This window comes from Pleurodeles waltl, chromosome 8, assembly GCF_031143425.1.
Source record: "Pleurodeles waltl isolate 20211129_DDA chromosome 8, aPleWal1.hap1.20221129, whole genome shotgun sequence".
Classification (NCBI taxonomy): Eukaryota; Metazoa; Chordata; class Amphibia; order Caudata; family Salamandridae; genus Pleurodeles; species Pleurodeles waltl.
Window position 1 is genome coordinate 807,284,037 of NC_090447.1, and position 22,796 is coordinate 807,306,832.

At 48.9% G+C, this 22,796-nt stretch overlaps 1 protein-coding gene across 1 annotated transcript in view; it reads left to right on the forward strand.

Moving 5' to 3' along the window:
- NALCN (sodium leak channel, non-selective) overlaps positions 1–22,796 on the forward strand; it is a 2,264,872-nt gene that overhangs the window by 2,204,167 nt on the left and 37,909 nt on the right. The window contains exon 36 of the mRNA XM_069205064.1: positions 11,106–11,199. Coding sequence (XP_069061165.1) covers positions 11,106–11,199 — 94 coding nt within the window. The remainder of the gene's footprint in view (positions 1–11,105; positions 11,200–22,796) is intronic.

Genomic DNA, 22,796 nt, shown 5'->3' on the forward strand with positions numbered 1-22,796 from the left:
CACTGACCCAATCCATGTGCCCCCCCCCCCAAGCGCTCTGTTCCACTCCCCAAACCCCAGCTTTCCACCTTCCTGGCCTCCCATTGTGCACCTGGAACTAGCCATGCCCCTTCCCCACCTAAGACATAGACCCCACCAAGGCCATGCATACCCCTCCCAAAGCAAAAGCCAAGCCTCCTCCCACAAAATCTAAATCCAGGACGAAAGCACCACCCCAAACCAAACCAAAGGACCCCCCCTCAAAACCCAAACCTAAGAACCCCCCCTCAAACCCCAAACCCCCACCCTGGCCCCCCCATCGCCCTGAGGTGCCTGCATGCCCCATTGATGCCCCTGCCATGTGGAGGCCACTTTGCAGTCAGAAGTCAAGTTGGGGCTATGGGCATTGCCCAGTGTGCTTGGGGCACAAAATACAGTTGGACTTGCCAGTGGGCCTATACTGCATATAGTTATCTATGGTTTTCTAATTTCGATATATTATATCTGCACCAAGGACCCCTTGGTGTCGAGTGTAACAAACTTGTCCTGGCTTTCCTTCCACATATATGTGTTGCATTTGTGCGATTTGTTGTGTGTGGTTTGAGTATGAGTATGTTTGTGTGTGTGTTGCTACAGGTGTTTGATTGCGTGTGTGTGTGGATGTCACTAGCCGTGCCGGGTGTGGTCGTTGTGTGTGTTGGTGTGTACTAATGGCCTTCCCTCCAGTGTGTGTTACGTGGGTGTACTTACGGTTTCTGTCTTTGTCGCAGTTGCTGGTTGTGGAGTTGTTTGGCCAGCAGGAGCATTGGGAAGATTTCCAGTTTGGGTTCCATAGCTGCGGTCGTGCCTGTGTTCCTGAAGGGGAGTGTCACCTTTTATGTTGCTCATTTCCACCAGCGTTTTCGTGGCAGGGCAACAGCGGCAGAGGTCCTGGCAGTGTGCAACCTCGTAATATGGTCGCTGGAAACATGCTCCGCACCAGCCTGGAGATGCCTACCGCCAGCCGTGGTGGGTCCCCCGCACTGGCGGGACTGGCAGTGACTTACTGTGTTTCAGTTGAAACACCGCCATAATTAGGTGGCCTGCTCCACCAGGCCCGCAGCGGTGTGACCGCCGTCCCCTCTGCGGCGGTCCTCGGACCACCAAAGTCATAATGAGGGCCTAAACGTTAGTGGAACTGTAATTAGAATGGTAAATCTGCCCCCCTTCATGTTCTTTGAAAATACCACCCCCAAATGCCTTCACTTTCCCAATATGTGCAGAACTGGAGTAAAATATTGTCACCCATTTTTTTCATATACATTTTTTCCAAAACTTTGTTTTTCTGAAATTCGGATAGTAAATCTCACCTATTTTGATTTATGCTGATTCCTGAGTTAAAATAGTAAATTTCACCTGCTTAATATTTCAATTTTCCCCAGTGTTTGTGGGGCTGGATTTAGAATTGTAAATGTGTTACCCTCAGAATTAATGGCTAAGTGTAAGAAAACGACTCATTTTGCATGTCACTCCAATTTTTCTTTGGGCCGATGCTGCTGGTTTGTGACTCGATGCACTGGAACTCTGCCAACCTAGCCCAGTGCATGTGCTCTGACTACTAAAGCATGTTTAAATTTGCTGTAATCCTAATTGCCATATTAACCTTACCTATTAGCCATTGAAATATTGTACAAAGTGCAGCCAGGGCGTGTAAGTTAAATATCACTAGTGAACTGCAACACACATAGGGGGTCATTCCGACCCCGGCGGCCGGGGTCGGCGGGAGCACCGCCAACAGGCTGGCGGTGCCCCGCAGGGCATTCTGACCGCGGCCAGAACAGGAAAACCGGCGGTCTCCCGCCGGTTTTCGCTGCCCTCAGGAATCCTCCATGGCGGCGCAGCTTGCTGCGCCGCCATGGGGATTCCGACACCCCATACCGCCATCCTGTTCCTGGCGGTTCGCCCGCCAGGAACAGGATGGCGGTATGGGGTGTCGTGGGGCCCCTGGGGCCCCCTGTAGTGCCCATGCCAATGGCATGGGCACTGCAGGGGCCCCCGTAAGAGGGCCCCACAAAGAATTTCAGTGTCTGCTTAGCAGACACTGAAATTCGTGACGGGTGCAACTGCACCCGTCGCACCTTCCCACTCCGCCGGCTCCATTCGGAGCCGGCTTCCTCGTGGGAAGGGGTTTCCCGCTGGGCTGGCGGGCGGCCTTCTGGCGGTCGCCCGCCAGCCCAGCGGGAAACACAGAATCACTGCGGCGGTCTTCTGACCGCGGAGCGGTGTTCTGTCGGGGGAACTCTGGCGGGCGGCCTCCGCCGCCCGCCAGAGTTAGAATGACCCCCATAGTGCCACCACTAGAGTGACAGTGTAAAACATGACAGCAGGCCTACCATTGCAGCCTGTCTATTCAGTTATTAAACTGCAATGTTGACATGTCAAAATAAGCCCTTTTGACAGGCCTACACCTTCCTTTTAAGTATTAGTAAGTCAACCCTAAGTACGCTTTAATGCCCAATATGGCAGTGTGCAAGGTAAGAAAAACATGTAAAGGTTTAATGTAAAGAATCCATCCAGTGATATTTTTCTTATAGAAATGTTAAGTGTTCTGTTGGAAACTTAGGGATATAATATTAACAATAATAATGTTATAATATTATCTCCATTTAGGAAACAGCTACAAAGTTGATTCTTGGACTTTTTAAAGCATTTATTACAAGCCCAATTCATCTCTAAAGTCAAGTTTGGGCAAAATATTTTACGATAGGCACTTTGTGAGATTTATCTTTTACCTGCCTAAAGTTTATAGAAGCCCATTTGCATGAGCTTCCCACTCCCCCCCCCAGGAACAGAAAAGCTCCTAATGAGGTGTGAACTTACTCCCAGAGCTGAGACAAAGGACTTGTGTGTGGAGAGATGTTCTGTTCCTCTGAAAGGATGACTATCTGGGCAGTGCCTAGGAACTTAAGTATCTTCAAAGGGTCCTACTCTGTCACAGGCAGATATAGCTGACACATTGCCTTCCCCCTCCTTTGTCACTCTGGTGAGCCAGGCACCAATGCAGTGGGGTCTGCCCCCAGAACTGGTTTTGAGTGACCATAGAGGAGGAATTGCTCACTTCCCTGGCCACACCTCTAGGGTGGGCAAAGGAGCTCTGCAGGGACAGAAAGTTCTGCCATGTTGGATGTGGGTATAGAAGGGCACTCTGGGATGGTTTGTAGTAGGGCACATAGGAACAACTGCACAAGTGGGTAGGTTTACCCCAGAAACATTTTCGCTATTGGTTAGGAATGGGAAGCGACCAGGAGTCACCCTCACTTACAGGCTACTGCCAGGCATAAATGTTGCACCCCTGGGCATCCCCTTCAGAACACCGATGGAAGACAGAAGGATATCACCTGCTGTTCAGACCTATGAGGAGACATGAAAAGCTGGACTTGCTCCTACTTATACCCATAACAAAGAAGGAGACACCAAGGGTCATTTGGCTGACCTCCTCCTAAGCTACAAGGACACAACACAAAAGCTGTAAGAAATCCAGTTTCCTGAAAGGACCCAGCTGACCAGTTTCAACTGGATCTGCCCCAGACCCTACTGGTACCTTCTATTGGGGTAAAAAAAAAAGAAACAGAGTACCTCACCTGAAACACATACAAAAATACCCTTATATTTAGATCAAGACACTTAGGCCCATATTTATACTTTTTGGTGCTTGGGCTACTGTCAGAAAAAAGTAATTAGCCGGGTGCAGGTGGCAGGAGGGGTGAAGGGGGTTTGCCTCAAAAAATGACGCTAGGCTGGTTAGAGGCAAAAAAAATGCTGCACAACCATCCATAACACATGACTCCTGTCTTATTAAAAACAGGAGTCATGCCCACCAATACAGTGGCCAGCAAAGGGGACCAGTGTCCCTTGGGCATGGCAATTGCACCAGTGCCATGCAGGGGGCCCCATGTAAGGGTCCCCAGTAGCACTTAAAATGTTATTTACAAATACTTACCCGTACTTACGGTACTTACTTGGGATGGGGGTTCCCCATCCTCTGGTGTCCCTCTGGTGTGGATGTTCCTGGGGCTTGGGGTTGGCACCCATGGACCTATTCCATGGTGTATGACCATGGAAATGGGTCCTCTGGTCCCTTAACGTCTGGTCTGACCAGGCGTTAAATAATGGCGCTAAGCAAGCTTAACACCATTATTTGGGTCCTCCTCCCACTTGTATGTCATATTAGCACTGGGGGTAAAATATGGCGCTATGGGAATAGCATCATTTTTTGGATGGGAATGTCTACCTTGCATCTCATTGACGCAAGGTGAGTTCAAGCATTCAAAAAATGGTGCAAACTCCAATATTTTGACACTAGATGGGTCAAATTTTGACAGTGAATGGTGGCCTGCTGTCACTTGCAACCACCATGCATGTGATTGCAGCCAATCCAAGAATGTCACACATTATAATCTGCCTTATGAATATTAATTAGACAGGTCATTTTGTGAGCCTCTGCAAATCATAATTTTGTAAATTGGACAATTATTACATAGGTCACAACATACTACATAAAACAGTGCTCGTGAAAAGTCTATGTGCAATTTGCACCTGCTTTTGGCAACCACTATTACTGTACATCTGGCACATCATGTTTAAGCCACATTTTTGAGTTTCTTGTTTTAAAGAAATATGGGGCAAAACCATATTAGCTATAGGGTTGCATGTCGGAACGCCGCCTGCTGGAACAACGTTTGCCTGAACAACGAGGTTGGAACAACGACCTCGTTGTTACCACTAATGCCTTTACCACAAATGCCTTAACAACGATATTTCGTTGTAAAGGCATTCCTGGTAAAGGCATTAGTAATAGGCATCCATTGATCCTGCATGCGTAACCCTGACCCCCACCCTGCCCCAAAACCTAAAACCCCCTGACCCCCCACCCCCGCCCCAAAACTTAAAACCCCCCCGACCCCCCACCCCACCCCAAAACCTAAAACCCCGACCCCCCACCCCGCCCCAAAACATAAAACCCCCGACCCCCCACCCCGACCCAAAACCTAAAACCCCCGCCCCAAAACGTAAAACCCTCCGACCCCCCACCCCACCCCGCCCCAAAACCTAAAACCCCCCCGACCCCGCACCCCGCCCCAAAACCTAAAACCCTCTGACCCCCACCCCTGCCCCAAAACCTAAATCCCCCCGCCCCAAAACCTAAAACCCCGCCCCAAAACCTAAAACCCTCCGATCCCCCTCCCCGCCCCAAAACCTAAAACCCCTGCCCCCCAACCCCGCCCCAAAACCTAAAACCCCCGACCCCCCCAACTCAAAACCTAAAACCCCCCACCCCAAAACCTAAAACCCCCGACCCCCGCCCCAAAACCTAAAACCCCCCGCCCCCCACTTACCTGAGTCGTCCCCTCGTCGTCTGCGTCGTCCTCCTCAGCCGACTCCCTTGTTTGTGCCTTAACCACGCATGTTCGTTGTTCAGGACATGCGTGGTTAAGGCACAAAACAACGAAGTCGTGGTTAAGGAAAGCGTTGTTCTACTTTTGTTAACAAGGACTTCGTTGTTAAAGAGTCAGCGTAGAGGACGTTTCCCTAGCTATAGTACTCCCATTCCTTATGACAGTATATATTTGTAATTGGGAAATCTTTATGCAGTCTTGACAGACATCTTGCAATATATTGATAACTGAATTTAGATACACATTTTAGTGCCAGCCTAGTGTCCTGACTTATTGTCAATTGGGTCTGTGGCATCAGGGGCTGCTTTGAAACAGGAGGGCACATACTTTTACACTGCACATGCTACTGCTTGTACCTATTTAGGGATCATCTGTGGTGCAAACAGGCCAGTCAAAGAGCAAAGGACCAGGCATTTTCACCAGGGCACGTGGAGCTTCTTGCACACCATAATTTATTTGTATTTATTTAATGTTATACCACTGACATGCTTACTTCATGTAACTTCAGTGCACTTCTGCGTTTATATTACATACTATGAGAGAGATACATAAAGGGACAAAATACACTCATATTGTAATGACTTGTGCAATAGGCATTTAACCTGTTCTGTGCCTTGGACGAGATGATCTCGTCCAAGGCTACAGTTCCCCTGTGCCTTGGACGAGATCATCTCGTCCATGGCACAGGGGAACTTGGGGGCGCTCTAGCGCGCCCCCCGTGCACCCCCCTTCCCCCCCCAAGTCGGGGATGGAAGGGGAAGACCTTCCCCTTCCACCCCCCCAACCCTCCCTGTGACGTCAGCGCGCGTGCACGCGCTGATTAGTCACAGGGGCCTCCCTCGTCGCGCTGGAAGCTCTGCTTCCAGCGCGATTGAAAGAGAAATGCAAATGCATTTCTCTTTCAATCACTGGGGAGGCCCGGAGGGGCTTCAAAGGGAAGGAAAAGTATTTCCTTCCCTTTGAAGGCTCTCCGAAGGTTTCAAAAGCCGGATTGCTTGCAATCCGGCTTTTGAAACCCCACTAGACACCAGGGATTTTTTTTTTTTACTGTTATTGATAAAAGGGAGCGACCCCTTGGGCAAGGGTCGCTCCCCGGGGGGGCATATTTTCGGGAAGGCCTTTTCTGCCCCCCCTGGGGGCAGAAACCTCTAGACACCAGGGACCATTTTTTTTTTTTTAGGTTTCATTTTTTTTGGGGGCAGATTGGCCTATTTTGATGAGGCCAATCTGCCCCCAAGGGGGGTAGAAACCACTAGACACCAGGGAGTTTTTTCTTTGCGTGAATTTCACGCAAAGGGAGCGACCCCTTAGGCAAGGGTCGCTCCCTGGGGGGGTGGGCAATTTATTTTAGGCCATTTCTGCCCCCCCTGGGGGCAGATCGGCCTATTATTAGGCCGATCTGCCCCCAGGGGGGGCAGAAACCTCTAGGCGCCAGGGCAAATTTTTTTTGTGTGTTTTTTTTGTTGTTGTTTTTTTTTTTTGAGATGGGGAGCGACCCATCAGGCAAGGGTCGCTCCCATGGGGGGCAAATTGCATTTAGACCATTTCTGCCCCCCTGGGGGCAGATTGGCCGATTTTAGGTCAATCTGCCCCCAAGGGGGCAGAAACCACCAGGCACCGGGGATTTGTTTTTTGGCGCCAATTTCACGCAGGGGGAGCGACCCTGTAGGCAAGGGTCGCTCCAGGGGGGGGGGCAAATTTATTGATGTGTCCACGTTGCGCTTTGGGGCTTTTTCCTGTCGCGGGCGCTAGGCCTACCCACACAAGTGAGGTATCATTTTTATCGGGAGACTTCGGGGAACGCTGGGTGGAAGGAAATTTGTGGCTCCTCTCAGATTCCAGAACTTTCTGCCACAGAAATGTGAGGAACATGTGTTTTTTTAGCCAAATCTTGAGGTTTGCAAAGGATTCTGGGTAACAGAACCTGGTCCGAGCCCCGCAAGTCACCCCTCCTTGGATTCCCCTAGGTCTCTAGTTTTCAGAAATGCACAGCTTTGGTAGATTTCCCTAGGTGCCGGCTGAGCTATAGGCCAAAATCTACAGGTAGGCACTTCGCAAAAAACACCTCTGTTTTCTTCCCAAAAATTTGGATGTGTCCACGTTGCGCTTTGGGGCGTTTCCTGTTGCGGGCGCTAGGCCAACCCACACAAGTGAGGTATCATTTTTATCGGGAGACTTGGGGGAGCGCTGGGTGGAAGGAAATTTGTGACTCCTCTCAGATTCCAGAACTTTCTGCCACAGAAATGTGAGGAACATGTGTTTTTAAGCCAAATTTAGAGGTTTGCAATGGATTCTGGGTAACAGAACCTGGTCCGAGCCCCGCAAGTCACCCCTCCTTGGATTACCCTAGGTCTCTAGTTTTCAGAAATGCACAGGTTTGGTAGGTTTCCCTAGGTGCCGGCTGAGCTAGAGGCCAAAATCTACAGGTAGGCACTTCGCAAAAAACACCTCTGTTTTCTTCCAAAAATTTGGATGTGTCCACGTTGCGCTTTGGGGCGTTTCCTGTTGCGGGCGCTAGGCCTACCCACGCAAGTGAGGTATCATTTTTATCGGGAGACTTGGGGGAACGCTGGGTGGAAGGAAATTTGTGGCTCCTCTCAGATTCCAGAACTTTCTGCCACAGAAATGTGAGGAACATGTGTTTTTTTAGCCAAATTTTGAGGTTTGCAAAGGATTCTGGGTAACAGAACCTGGTCCGAGCCACGGAAGTCACCCCTCCTTGGATTCCCCTAGGTCTCTTGTTTTCTGAAATGCACAGGTTTGGTAGGTTTCCCTAGGTGCCGGCTGAGCTAGAGGCCAAAATCTACAGGTAGGCACTTCGCAAAAAACACCTCTGTTTTCTTCCCAAAAATGTGGATGTGTCCACGTTGCGCTTTGGGGCGTTTCCTGACGCGGGCGCTAGGCCTACCCACACAAGTGAGGTATCATTTTTATCGGGAGACTTGGGGGAACGCTGGGTGGAAGGAAATTTGTGGCTCCTCTCAGATTCCAGAACTTTCTGCCACAGAAATGTGAGGAACATGTGTTTTTTTAGCCAAATTTTGAGGTTTGCAAAGGATTCTGGGTAACAGAACCTGGTCCGAGCCCCGCAAGTCACCCCTCCTTGGATTTCCCTAGGTCTCTAGTTTTCAGAAATGCACAGGTTTGGTAGGTTTCCCTCGGTGCCGGCTGAGCTAGAGGCCAAAATCTACAGGTAGGCACTTCGCAAAAAACACCTCTGTTTCTTCCAAAAATTTGGATGTGTCCACGTTGCGCTTTGGGGCGTTTCCTGTCGCGGGCGCTAGGCCTACCCACACAAGTGAGGTATAATTTTTATCGGGAGACTTGGGGGAACGCTGGGTGGAAGGAAATTTGTGGCTCCTCTCAGATTCCCGAACTTTCTGCTACAGAAATTTGAGGAACATGTGTTTTTTTAGCCAAATTTTGAGGTTTGCAAAGGATTCTGGGTAACAGAACCTGGCCCGAGCCCCGCAAGTCACCCCTCCTTGGATTCCCCTAGGTCTCTAGTTTTCAGAAATGCACAGGTTTGGTAGGTTTCCCTAGGTGCCGGCTGAGCTAGAGGGCAAAATCTACAGGTAGGCACTTCACAAAAAAAATTTGGATGTGTCCACGTTGCGCTTTGGGGCGTTTCCTGTCGCGGGCGCTAGGCCTACCCACACAAGTGAGGTATCATTTTTATCGGGAGACTTGGGGGAACATAGATTAGCAAAACAAGTGTTATTTCCCCTTGTCTTTCTCTACATTTTTTCCTTCCAAATATAGGAGAGTGTGTTAAAAAGACATCTATTTGAGAAATGCCCTGTAATTCACATGCTAGTATGGTCACCCCGGAATTCAGAGATGTGCAAATAACCACTGCTCCTCAACACCTTTTCTTGTGCCCTTTTTGGAAATACAAAGGTTTTCTTGATAGCAATTTTTTACTCTTTATATTTCAGCAAATGAATTGCTGTATACCCGGTATAGAATGAAAACGCACTGCAGGGTGCAGCTCATTTATTGTCTCTGGGTTTCGTGGGTTCTTGATGAACCTACAAGCCCTATATATCCCCGCAACCAGAGGAGTCCAGCAGACGTAACAGTATATTGCTTTCGATAATCTGACATTGCAGGGAAAAGTTACAGAGTAAAACGTAGAGAAACATTTATGTTTTTTTCACCTCAATTTCAATATTTCTGTTTTTCAGTTGTTATTTTCTGTAGGAAACCCTTGTAGGATCTACACAAATGACCCCTTGCTGAATTCAGAATTTTGTCTACTTTTCAGAAATGTTTAGGTTTCTGGGATCCAGCATTGGTTTCATGCCCATTTCTGTCACTGACTGGAAGGAGGCTGAAAGCACAACAAATTGCAAAAAATGGGGTATGTCCCAGTAAAATGCCAAAATTGTGTTGAAAAATTGGGTTTTCTGATTCAAGTCTGCATGTTCCTGAAAGCTGGGAAGCTGCTGAGTTTAGCACCGTAAACCCTTTGTTGATGCCATTTTCAGGGGAAATACCACAAGCCTTCTTCTGCAGCCACTTTTTCCAATTTTTTTTTAAAAAAACGAAATTTTCCCTCTATTTTGGCCAATTTCTTGGCCTCCTTCAGGGGAACCCACAAAGTCTGGGTACCTCTAGAATCCCTAGGATGTTGGAAAAAAAGGACGCAAATTTGGCTTGGTTAGCTTATGTGGAGAAAAAGTTATGAGGGCCTAAGTGCGAACTGCCCCAAATAGGCAAAAAAAGGCCTGGCACAGGAGGGGGAAAAGGCCTGGCAGCGAAGGGGTTAATATACACAGTTTAATTATGTGAATGTCCAGCAACCAGAGGGCTCTTTCTGTGTTACAGCTTGGGAGTTTAGAGTGTAGAAGGCACCATTACCCAAAACAGAGCTTTCTTTTTTATTTTTGATCATTTGTTTTTGTCTCAAGTGTTTTCTATGGTGAACAAAGTAAACTAACCCAACATATGATGTCATCCAAACATAGGCCCGCATTATGAGTTTGGCGAGCAGCGGATGCCTGTGCGGCCTGAACCCAGCTGGCCCTATTAGGAGTTCACCGCAAGGCCGGCAGGCAGAAACAGTGTTTACGCCCACCGGCCCTGCTGTGAACAGGGCCTTAACATTGATGCCTGCTCCTAATGGAGCTGGCGTCAAAGTGGCGGTGCGGCGGGTGCAGCATTACCCGTCGCAAATTCCACTGCCTGTAATTCGGGAAATGGAATGCACCGGGGCTCTGCATGGGGGCCCCTAACACCCCCATTCCGCCAGCCTTTCCATGACGGTGTAAACTGGTAATCCCCAGGGCAGCGATGCTTGCAGCGCTGCCCTAGCAGATTACAACCGCCAGGACCGCCAGACTCATTACGAGGCCCTCAGTTCGTAAGAGATCAAAGCTTAAAATATATATGGTTGTGAACAGATTGTGTGTGTTTGAATGTTTAAAGCTGTTGTGCATGTGTAATATTGCAAAAATGTTTACCACTGTCTAATTTACTAATCTTGGTTATTTATGAGTTTACGAGTGTGCAGACGGTTTGTTCTACTTATTTTTTCTTTGCACAATGCAACATAGTCTCTACTTGTGTACATTTATGAGAGAATCCGAGTGTGTACCCAATTTTAAGCCTGAGGTGTATATGTAACCTTATGTTGTCAATATTTTGCACAATATACTCTGGTTATTAAATACGTTTTTTCCCAAACAGGCATGCAAATTTCTCTTCGGCTGGGAAAGCCATCACTGTACTCTTTCGCATAGTAACTGGGGAAGACTGGAACAAAATTATGCATGACTGCATGGTACGTTCTGCCTTATTTTATTATATTGTTTTACTGTCCTAGTAATTTCGGAATTACTATTTAACTTCAATATCTAATTACAAAGAGCTTCTTTAGTCATAGAAATATTTTTCAGATACTCTTCACTGGGGAGGATGGTGGATTGCTGAGTATGATGTTGACATTACCATAAATATATAGTTTACCTAACCTACATTTTCTTTACTGCTTCTATATCAACGTTCAGTAACTTAAGTGTTAGTTAGAAACATTAGATTTTCACAGAAATCTTTCATAAATTTGAATGCTAGCTCACAGAAATTAGGCTAAAAATCCATTATATGCACCTTTCGGAATCCCTAACGTCACAGAGAGCCTAGAAAAAATATAAAATAAACATTCTCAACCTGTACCTTATCAACTTTAAATTATTTCACAAATTATAAGAATTTAAATTTAAAAGACTAGTTTAAGAAAGTAAAAAGGACGGGACGAAGGACTTAGTGGGAAATAAGTCAGAGGGAAAGCTTCTATTTAACCTTTCTGTGACTGAGGCTTTACCAAAGTACAACAGAGATGATAAATCAGTGGATTATAAGAGTAATATAATGTAAGAAGGAGAGATAAATTGGTAAAGTGAAGGGAGCTATTTGGTTCGAGTAAGAAGGGAGGGATTGAAATACCCGCAAAAAAGTATGGTTGGCTAAACACGAACATCAGTATGAGGGCAATGGGGGTGTCAATGACTCCAGCAGTCTTTTCTAAAGTATACATTTCGGAGGGACACAGGGTACAAGGTTGAGCCGAAGTATTGGAAGCCTTAATCAGGGCATGATAATACAAAAGGAGGAAGGGGTTGAAATAAAGAAAAAGGGGGTATAATTGAGGCCCTCCTTCCTACATGTAGGCAAGGGGAATAAGAGGGCTGGGATCTCCAAAGGGAAAAAGAACAAGCATTGACTTAGATAATAGGTCTGGGCTGCAGTACTTGAAGTCATTACTAGATGTCCCCTTCGATTCAGAAGCAACTGCTTGAGATGTCCTTCACAGAGTTTAGGGAGTGTGGCTTTAAGATAAATATTTACATTTACACTATTGTTAATGCAATGATTTGTCTTTTTTATCTATGATAAATAAATATGCGAAAGCTGGTTTATGATTATGAGTCAATATTTCAACTTTCAATAAATGTCTTGAATACGATGGAATACATGTGAAAACTGTATCCAAAGGTACAAGTAGTCATTGGTATATTCAAGTGCCTTATATCGTATTTGTAGCAAACTCTTTTTTGACAGGTAGGGTGCATTTGTGTCATTAAATTGTATTTGCATATAATGAAGCCAGCCTATAACAGAATTGTGCTGATAAATAGCCCTTTTACTACACATTAATCCAACCACTGATGCACACGGCCTAAGGGTGTGTACAGCAGGGGTTGACTGCAGGGCCTGGCCTGTGGCAGGCCCTGTGGTTAACCCATATAGCCACCCAACACTGCGCTGCACATGGCCGTTGGCCGTGTGCAGTGAGGGTTTACCAGAGGGCCTGGCTTGAAGCCAATCCCCTATAACCACCCAACCCTGAGTGAGAGAGAAAGAGAGAGACATTAAGAGAGTAACCAACTTAGAGAAAGATTTGACATGGAGAAATTGAGAAAGAAAGAGACAGAGATATACAGTTTCGTAGGCTTTTATGAATAACATACTTAGAATTAGATATTTCCGGACAAATTAAAAAGAAACATTTTTTGTCAATTAAAAAGAGTAAAATCACCTTTTAGTAACTAACTTAAATATTTATAGTTGAAAAGAAACTAAAACAAGAAATGACCACAGACTCACCTAGACAGGAACCCTCAACCTTCAGTCCTTTATCATTAGGCCAGAAGTGACCCTGGTATGCTGTCCATCAAAATGTCACTAGAATAGTTGGGCAAAACATCTTGCTGGTTTGACACCTTGAAGTCATTGTGTGGCGTGACCATTGCAACAACAATCTCTCTTTCTCTGTCTTCCATCCCATTGTGGGATGGAAGAGAGAAAGTGACAGGGTCATGAGGGGAGTGTCAAGGTCCCCCAGTCCTAGTCGGCTCCCAGAGTCCTGTGGGAGCTGGCATTGCTCCTACAAGCAGGGAGCTGCTTTACATAGCAGCTCCCTGCTTGCGGGAGCAATATTTTCATCTGTTTCCCTGAACACATATTTGTGTGCAGGGAAATAGATGAGAACTCCACTTTCTGCAAACAGGAGCTGTTTGACAGCTCCCCCTTGCAGAATGTGAAATGTTTGCTCAGACTTGGTGGGACTTGTCAAAGCTCCTGCCAAGTGAGAGCAAACAGCTGTGTCCCGGGGGTGGGAACCCCAGGACATTGCAGGAGCCGGCACTTGGGGGTGGTGATCCCCAGGGCCATTAATGGCTCCTCGAGAGGGGCCACAGTTCCCCCTCCAATGATTCAATTAGCCCCAGGGAGGTAGTGGTCCCCAGGGCCATGGGTCCTAAACAGACCCAATGTTTTATTTAAATTTAGTTCTGGGGAGGTGGTGGTCCCTGGGAGGCTGCTGCCCCAATGTTTAATGAGTTTTTATCCCCGGGGATGCCGCAGTCCCCAGGGCTGAAGGGGTACCGGACAGCCCCCCTGAATTTAATTACTTCTTAGTCCAAGGGGGATGGTGATCCCCAGGGCAGCTAAGCCCCCTGATTTCATTTCAAATTGTTCCCCGGGGAAGTGGCTGTCCTGGGGGCTGCAGGTGGGCTGGTGGCCCCCTGCATTTCATTTCAAAATGAGCCCTGGGGAGGTGGCAGTCTCCAGGGCTGCCGGGGGCCAAGTGGCCACCAAGCATTCATTGTAAGTAAAGCCCCTGGGAGGTGATGGCTGCAGGGGGGCCACAGGACTCCCGCACTCATTTTAGTTGAAAGCCCCAGGGTGGTGGCAGTGCCCAGGTCTGCAGGTGCTGGATGGCACCCTGCATTTCATTGTATGCTCGGCCCCGGGGAGGTGGCGGTCCCCGGGGCTTCAGCAAACCCAGGAGGGGGCCTTGTGTACCCCTCCTTATTTTTGACATGCCCCCGGGACCTGGCCCAACTGAGGGAGGGTGGGCTTCATTAAAAACAAGCATGGGAGCCCAAACTTGTTTTTTTCTTCTTCAAAATTTTGCAGTGAATTCACTAATCCACCACAAATTTGTAACAAAAAATGTAACAAACATTTTTTTTTTCCTTTTTGCCCTTCGGGGTCCCTCTGGGACCGTAGCACAAGAGCTAAGGGGTCAGGGTGTCCCTGCCCTGGCCCCTTTTCTATTTTTTGTTCTCTTTTTTTGTGGGACTTGGAAGCTGAGTCTCAAGATGTCTGCCACCACTTCCTGGTTGAAGTGTTGGCAGCCAATCAGAGCTCTCCATTTCCTTGCACAAGCTTGTTATTATTCATGAACCCTTCGCACCTCTAGATATCTATATTTCTCTTTCCTTTAATATCTCAAAAACTACCAAACGGATTTACACCAAATAACAAAAAGCACTCTTTCTGGACCAAATTTCGTGTAATTCCATCCAGCTGTTCGGGCTGTAGTTGTGTCTAAAATACTTATGGGAATAATAATAGGAAACACACTTTTCTTAACCCCCACCTTTTCTCTGCCCCCGCTTGACGGATCACCCCGAAACTTTCCATGTACAACAAGCTACTCAGGCGCACTTTTTGGGAATATTTTGTGAAGATTCGTCAAATGGCACCAAAGATAGAGGCAAGTCAAAAAAAATTTTTTCAATGGAAACATGGTCCTAACTATCACTGCCTACTGGCAACCGCCAGTAGGTATAATTTATATCTATATATATATGTGTGTATATATATATATACATATATATATATATATATACATATACACACATATACATGCACACACACATATATACATACATATACACACACACCCCTAGGCTTCCTTGGTCTCACTGGCTGGAAGCAATACACAACCAAACCCAGGATACTGACAGAAAGGCACTGTTGATTTGGGCAGGAAAATGCTAACTTTTTAAAAGTGGTATTTTCCAGATTGTATTGTAAAATCCAACTTTGCCAAGAATGGGTTTTGAATTACAATTCACTTCAGTGTCAACATAATTTACCTATCTGTTCCCAATCTGAAGTTAGCACTTATGAGATGTAATAAGTCAACGCAGTGTTAGCACATCAAAGAAATAAGACCTACAACAGTGAAAAATTACCTTAGTACTTTTTCACTGCCAAGACATGTAAAAAGTAAACCCATTTCTCCTATATTTTAAATACTGTGCACCCTGCCCTATGAGCCTTTAGGGCCGATCATAGGGGTGTCTTATAGGTATAAAAAAAAGAAGGTTTTGGACTGGCAAACAGGTTTACTTTGCCAGGTCAGAATGGCTTAAAACTGCTCTTCAGGCTGCAGTGGCATGCTGGAGACATGTTTTACAAGGGTACTTAGTGGTTGGCAAAATGAGTGCTTTAGGCCTACTAGCAGTGTTTAAGCTAATGGCCCAGGTTACAAGTGGTGCCATTTACTAGGTACTTACATGTAAATTAAATGTGCCAGTTAGGTGTAGGCTAAGTCGACCATGTTTTAAGAGAGAGCACAAGCCCTTTAGCATTGCTTAGCAGAGTTAGCAGGGTTAAAGTGCCCAGAGTCTTAATACTAACCTAAACAAGTTCAGCAAAGTAAGAGAGTCATAAAGGCAAACGTTTTGGGGGAATAACAGACCAAGGATGTCAGGTCAAGCTATATAAATGCTTCTAATATATTTTTTCAACAATTAGCTAACAACTTTTTTTAATGTGTTTAATTTTGCACTAGTGATTTTAATTTTCATTCTTCATGTTTGTAAAAATGCTGCCTCTTTCATATGAAAGAGCTACGCACCAAGGATTTAAGTTATTTGTGGGAAAGGTGATGGTGTGACCATGTATTATAAGGGATAAAGTGCACCCTGCCCTTTATGCTAGGGATATTACAACTCAGCTCGGAGTTCCATAACCTTATAAAGGAACTCGACATTCGGCCTTGTTCCTCTGTATGACCATGGAACTCCTCAGTGACTTCTCAAGTAGTAACTAGATGGCCCTCTTGGGACAGATACATTTGCTCAAATGGCCTCCATGAAGCTGTGGGATGTGGATTCAACATACACATTTGTTTACACACTTTTGCTATAATAATGACTTGTGCGTATTTCCCATAGAATCATCAATATGCCAAAATAAATTATGATAATGAGTGAATATAGCATATTGCAAACTAAGGGGGTCATTACAACATTGGCGGTAAAAGGCGCTTACCGCCGTGCAGAAGACCGCCAATACACAGCCGCTGCGGCGGTATTCCGCCACAGCTATTATGACACACATCTTGGAATCCGCCGAAATTCAGACACCCACACAAGACCGCCACACCAAAGGTCAGTGATAAACTGGCGGAAACGAATCCTCCACCTCCACGCCAACAGAAACACGCCCATGCTATTACGACCCACGAATCCATGCGGCGGTCTTTCAACCGCGGTATTCCATTGGTGGTACACACCGCCGTGCTCAAAATACACACACATCTCCAAAACACCACCACATTGGACAATTACAAATACACACACCTGACACACATACAAACAACACTCCCACACACCCAATACAATATAAAACACACACCCACATCACCCACAAACCCCTACGAACAAAAATTACAGACGAAGGCGACAGAGAGAGAGCACAGAATAGACAACCCCACTACACAGAGGCACACAACACCATCACCCACACAACATCCACGCACAAAACACCACACACCACTACACTCACCACAACCATCACCACATACACCACCCCACACATCACCCACACCACCCCATGTCACGCCAAAAACACCCCCGCTTCTCCGAGGAGGAACTCAGGGTCATGGTGGAGGAAATCCTACGGGTAGAGCCACAGCTATTTGGCTCACAGGTACAGCACACACCAATAGCCAGGAAGATGGAGTTATGGCGCAGAATAGTGGACAGGGTCAACGCCGTGGGACAGCACCCAAGAAATAGGGAGGACATCAGGAAGAGGTGGAACGACCTACGGGGGAAGGTGCATTCAACGGTCTCCAGGCACAACATCGTGGTACAGCAGACTGGCGGCGGACCCCCACCTCCTCCCCCACAACTAACAACATGGGAGGAGCAAGTCTTGACCATCTTGCATCCTGAGGGCCTCGCAGAAGTCGGTGGAGGATGGGACACTGGTAAGTCAATTCTTAACTATCATATCCCCCACCCTACCTGCATGCTATCACACACCCCCTCCCCTATCACTGCAACTCCTCACTAATGTACTAATATCACAAACCACCCATCCCAACACCAAGCCCTGCATGACACAACTAAGCATGGGCACCCCTCACTAAAGCATGCCCACTGCACATACCCAGTAAACCCCCCCAACCATCACCACACAACCCCACACACAGGAATGCTTGCACTGGGGTACAAGGTCACCCACCCATTGCACACCATTACACACACACGTGCAATAATCTAGCTCTTATGCCCCTGAAGGAACCCGAAGGACCGTCACCACACCAGAGGGTACAGACAACACCACTCCACCCCCAGAAGAGGCCCACAGTGACGAGAGCAGCTCTGCCCTACTGGATCCTGATGACCAGCCCGGACCATCGTGGGCCTCGGGACAGTCGGTTCCCCTTGCACAGGCACAGCCCAACACTGACCTTCCACCCTCTGGTAACACCAGCACAGCACCCACCCAGCTGGCCCAAACCTCGGTCAATCAGCGGTGTGTCCACCACTACAGGGCACCCAGGGTAACCCAACACCCCAACAACAACAGGGACCTGGGGGCAGTGGTAGTGGGCACACGGTCCAGGGGACGGAGGCACAGGAACACAGGGGAACTGGGAGGGCTGCTGTGCGACAGGGGCCGGACAGGCCAAGGGAACCCACTCTCCACAAGGCCCTATCCTCCATCATGGGAGCATACCACCACTCCCAGGAGACGATGGCCACGGTCCTGGACAAGTTTCAGGAGACCCTGCGCCTGCAGGACGAACTGTATATGGGGTTTAGGGAGGAGCTCAGGACCATCAGCTCTGCCCTGGGCACCATCGTAGGGGTGCTGAAGGACATACAGCAGACCATGAGGGACACCGTGGCACTCCAAGGGGCCCCTGACACTAGCCAGGATGATGAACTGCCCACCACCTCCGCCGGCGCTAGTGGACAGGACGCCCCACCACAGGACCAACACACCAGCACCCCACCCCCTGCAGACGGACAACCACCACGCAAGCGGTCCCTGAGATCCAGGAACAGAACAGAGCAAGATGGCAAGACCCCCGCCAGGAAATGAGACCACCCTGTTTGTCCTCCTACTGTCCCACTTTGTTACCCTGTCCATACTTAAACTGCCCCAGCTCCACTTCCTATGCCCAGATGGGCAGTGCACCTGTGTGACCAATAGACTGGACTCTGCCATGGACATTCCTCCGCCATCACCCATCCTCATTTTACAACCCCTTCCCATTTCTGAGCACTTCAATAAACACCCTTAAAACACAAAACAATCTTGAGTCAGTCTGTGATTTAGTAAAAATGTACTATCAATGACAGTGTCATAATGGGTGTACCATTGTAAAGCTAACATACCTATGTCACACATCACAAGCCCTTGAAGGATGCAAGCAGTTGACACGTAGGTAGCCACACCTGTGAAACTGTAATGGAAGGGTACAACTCAGTAACCAAATAGTGATTTAAATCGAAAAACAGGATAGAGGTAGACGTGTGAAAGTTAATGTAATGCTAATAATGAAAATGTTCTCACCTGTGTGTCACTGGAAATATTGCTGTATGACTGACTCCCTGTTGTCGTTGTCTTCTTCCTCAGCTTCATCCTCATCACTGTCCACAGGCTCCACAGCTGCTACAACACCGTCATCGGGATCATCCTCCTGCAGAAAAGGCGCCTGGCGTCGCAAAGCCAAATTATGGAGCATGGAGCAGGCGATGATGAAGTTGCACACCTTCTTCGGTGAGTAGAATAGGGATCCACCTGTCATATGGAGGCACCTGAACCTGGCCTTCAGGAGGCCGAAGGTGCGTTCGATCACCCTCCTTGTCCGCCCATGGGCCTCATTGTACCGTTCCTCTGCCCTGGTCCTGGGATTCCTCACTGGGGTCAATAGCCAGGACAGGTTGGGGTAACCAGAGTCCCCCAATAGCCATACACGGTGCCTCTGGAGTTGACCCATCATATCAGGGATGCTGCTATTCCGCAGGATGTAGGCGTCATGCACTGAGCCAGGGAACATAGCATTTACTTGCGAGATGTACTGGTCTGCCAAACAGACCATCTGGACATTCATGGAAGGATAACTCTTCCGGTACCTGTACACCTGTTCACTCCTGTGGGGGGGGGACCAGAGCTACATAGGTCCCATCAATAGCACCTATGATGTTGGGGATATGTCCAAGGGCATAGAAGTCACCTTTCACTGTAGGCAAATCCTCCACCTGAGGGAAAATGATGTATCTCCTTACGTGTTTCAGCAGGGCAGACAACTCTCTGGACAACACGTTGGAAAACATAGGCTGGGACATCCCTGATGCCATGGCCACTGTTGTCTGAAATGACCCACTTGCAAGGAAATGGAGCACTGACAGCACCTGCACGTCAGGGGGGATTCCAGTCGGATGGCGGATTGGTGACATCAGGTCTGGCTCCAACTGGGTACATAGTTCCTGGATTGTGGCACGGTCAAACCGGTAGGTGACGATGACGTGTCTCTCTTTCATTGTCAACAGGTCCACCAGTGGTCGGTACATCGGAGGATTCCGCCATCTTCTCATATGTCCCAGCAGACGGTGCCTACGAACGACAACAGCGAAGAACCAGTCATTATTCCTCCAGGTATGTACCCACAGTTACACACAAGACTACACCACTCACAAAACCCTTCCTGCATGTGTGTTGAGTGTAGGCCTAGCTATGTGAGACGCAGTAGTAAATGAAGCCATGTGGGCCCCTGAAATGGCGGCTGCCTGACCTCTAAACTGGGACAATGGGATTGTGGGGTAACTGCGCTGGCGTTGCACACCGTCGCGGTAGGCGGTCGTAGACCGCGGCGCAATGCTGCATTGGTTAACATTGGACCCTATGGGTCCCATGAGCCAATGAACAGGTGCGCTGGCGGTGATGATGCGCACCGCCGCGGACGTCACCGCCGCGGACGTGACCGCCATTTTCTATCTGTTCAATCACTAGATACCTGACCTTCGACAGGAGAGGACCTACACTGCAAGTGCTGCTGTGACCTCGGTCTGGAAGCGACAATGGCTGCTGCGTCTGGGGAAAGGGTCCCTGCCTTCACTGCACAGGAGTTGGAGAAACTCGTGGATGGGGTCCTCCCCAGTACACGCTACTCTACGGTCCTCCAGACCAACAGGTTAGTACACAGGGAGCACGTTGTATGGGCTAGGCCTGGGTGGAGAGGGCTGGTTGGAAGAGGGAAGGGGGCAGAGTTCAGAGAACATTAATGCATGTGAATGAATGGGCCAAATGGGCAGAGTAGGGAGGGGGCCACTCACAACGACGGTGCATTTGGTAATGACTGTTCCTCTTCCCTTGTGCATGTCATGTAGGTCAGTGCCCACCACCAGAAGAGGGACATCTGGTGTGCCATCGCCAAGGAGGTCCGGACCCTGGGGGCCCACCAGAGACGGGGCACCCACTGCTGTAAGAGATGGGAGGACATTCGCCGCTGCAGCAAGAAGACGGCGGAGGCTCAGCTGGGGATGGCCTCCAAACGTGGGAGGGGTGCCCGTCACACCATGACCCCCCTGATGTTCCGGATCCTGGCGGTGGCCTACCCGGAGTTGGATGGGCGCTTGAGGGCATCACAGCAGACACAAGGGGGTGAGTACACTCTCATTCTGCGGACATTGCGTGCAGTGGAGGTGTCTGGGTGGGGGAGGTGGGCTGTGGGTGTCCCTAGGCCAGGGTGAGTTAGGTAGGCAAGGCCACTCCGTAATGTAGGCCATGTGGCACTCTACCCCACCTCAGCAGAGTGCCAAGTCGAGGTATAGTTGCCCCTGTGGCATCCATGTGCGCAGATGTCCACCATTGCCATATACGCCATATTCCAGAAATTGCATGTGCTGAGGGCAGGAGCACGGCATAATGCAGGGGGCAGCTGCGTTTGTCTTGTCCGCCAGCGGTATGCCATGCACTAAAACTCTCTTTTTTATGTCTCCCCCCCTTTTTCTGCTCTCCCTGTCCTTTTGTACATCAGAATCAACAGGCGGAGGTACAGTGGCACCGGAGCACGAGGGAGCTGCATCCCACATGGCCATGGAGGGCCACACCACGGACTCTGAATGCACCAGTGGGACGGAGGGCGAGGGGAGCTTCACGTCGGCCACCGGATCACCAAGCAGCGACACGGACTCGTTCGACGATGTGGGCTCCCTTGTGGTGGCGGCACCATCTGTGCCCCCCACCTCTACAGGTACAGCCGCCACCTCCCCTACCAGCCCCGCCCTCCCAGCAGCCCCTCAGCATTCGCCCCGTGCCCGCTCACCCAGGAGGGTGGGCATCACCTTTGCCCCAGGCACCTCAGGCCCTGCCCCAGTCACCCCTGCTGCCCTCAGTGAGGAGGCCATTGACCTCCTCAGGTCATTCACTGTTGGGCAGTCTACCATTGTGAATGCCATCCAGGGTGTAGAACGAGAGTTGCAACACGGTAATGCATTCCTGGAGGGCATTCATTCTGGTCAGGCTGTCCTTCAGCGAACCCTGCAATCTCTGGCCTCAGCACTGATGGCAGCCATTGTCCCTGTGTCTAGCCTCCCCCTCCAACTTCCTCCACCCAGACCAAATCTCCTGTACCCCAGCCCATCCCAAGCACACCTACAGACCAGCATGCACACAAGTCAACACACACAAGTAGCTCAAGCAAACATAGGCACCACACACACCACAGGCACTCACGCAAGCCTCAGCCACATACAGACACAACAACATCCACTGCCTCCACTGTGTCCCTCTCCTCCTCTTCTCCCTCCTCCCTCCAGTCTCGTCTACACACACACCTGCATGCACCACATCTACAGGCACCATGAATCGCACCAGGACACCCAGCACCACAAGCCGCTCACCTGCACTCACCACCTCCACTGCCATTTACATGTCCCCTGTGTCCTCTCTCAGTGTGTCTGTGACGCCCCCTCCCAAAGTACACAAACGCCGGCAATCACTCACCCAACATCCATCCACCTCATGACAGCCTCCAGCACCTGCACCTGCACCCAAAACAGCTAAAGTGACACCTCCTACAACCACCTCCTCTTCCTCCACTCCCAGACCCCCTCCAGCTACCCATCCCAGTGTTCGTCAGAAACTGTCCCTCTGTAAAGTTGACCTTTTTGACCCCCCCCCCTCCAATTCATCAGTCCCGTCGTAGCACCTCAGCCAAAAAGCCTCCAATACCAGTGGTGCCTGTTCAAGGTTTGTGGAGTGCACCGGCCACCAGGGCAGGCAGTAGGACCCAGAGCCAAGGCACTGGCAGCCCACCCCCCTGTAAAGGCTATAAAA